The sequence below is a fragment of the Eimeria tenella genome, genomic scaffold (genome assembly GCF_000499545.2).
Source record: "Eimeria tenella Houghton genomic scaffold, Eth_scaff1727, whole genome shotgun sequence".
Taxonomy (NCBI): Eukaryota; Apicomplexa; class Conoidasida; order Eucoccidiorida; family Eimeriidae; genus Eimeria; species Eimeria tenella.
This window is the reverse complement of record NW_013541554.1, coordinates 1,558-2,297: the sequence shown is the minus strand read 5'-3', so window position 1 is coordinate 2,297 and position 740 is coordinate 1,558. Positions and strand designations below refer to the sequence as shown.

The window sequence follows — 740 nt, the reverse complement described above, 5'->3', positions numbered from 1 at the left end:
CTGCTACTGCTGCTGTTGCTGTTGCCGCTGCTGTTGCTGCTGCTGCTGCTGCTCAGGGGCCGCATCATGTATCTTCTAGATCAGCCTCTTGTGCTTTCATTACTATTATTATTAATGATTACTTGCAAATGGTTTTTCGATCTTTTCTTTTGCTTTTATTCTTCAGGCTCGGCGCCAGACCCGAGGAGCTTCATGGGGGGCATTTCGTACAAGTGATTTCCACTTGTTGGATTTGCTGCTTCACTCAGAAAGGTTTTTTTCCTTTTCAAGTAGCAACTTTGACTCGTTGCTGGAGAACTTCTTTTATTTCGTTTGCATTGTCTTCAAGAACCTTTTTATTTCGTTTGTTTTATTTCAACTTTTCAAAATCTGCAATCTTGAGAACTCATTGCAGCGGCGGCGTCAGTGAAACTGGCTTTGCAATTCGTGAGAAATGAAAATGAGAATAATTCAAGTTAAAATATCCAATTTTTTTGCAAAAATAAAATGAAAATAAAAATGATATAAAAATACTTTCTGAGGCTTCACTCTCATTCTGTCTTAGAGCAGCACACTATTCATCTTGGGAAAAGTTCGAAAGTGGCGAAACTCTACTTCTCAAAATTTGGAAAACTTGAACTCAAGTTCGGCGGTGCATGCGTCCAGTCCGCCCCAGCAGTTGCTGCAGATGCTGCTGCTGCTGCTGCACAGCAGCAGTAGCAGCAGGTTCGCCGCGGGGTTGCGCTGCAGCGCTGGAAAGC

General features: G+C 42.8%; 1 protein-coding gene across 1 annotated transcript in view; it reads left to right on the top strand.

Annotated features, from left to right (window-relative positions):
* The window catches only part of ETH_00043855 (nuclear movement domain-containing protein, putative), a gene marked incomplete at both ends in the record, with an annotated part of 2,368 nt that extends 2,152 nt beyond the window's left edge, over positions 1–216 (top strand). Inside the window, one exon of the mRNA XM_013373779.1 lies at positions 167–216. Coding sequence (XP_013229233.1) covers positions 167–216 — 50 coding nt within the window. The remainder of the gene's footprint in view (positions 1–166) is intronic.
* Positions 217–740: the final 524 nt, after the last annotated feature.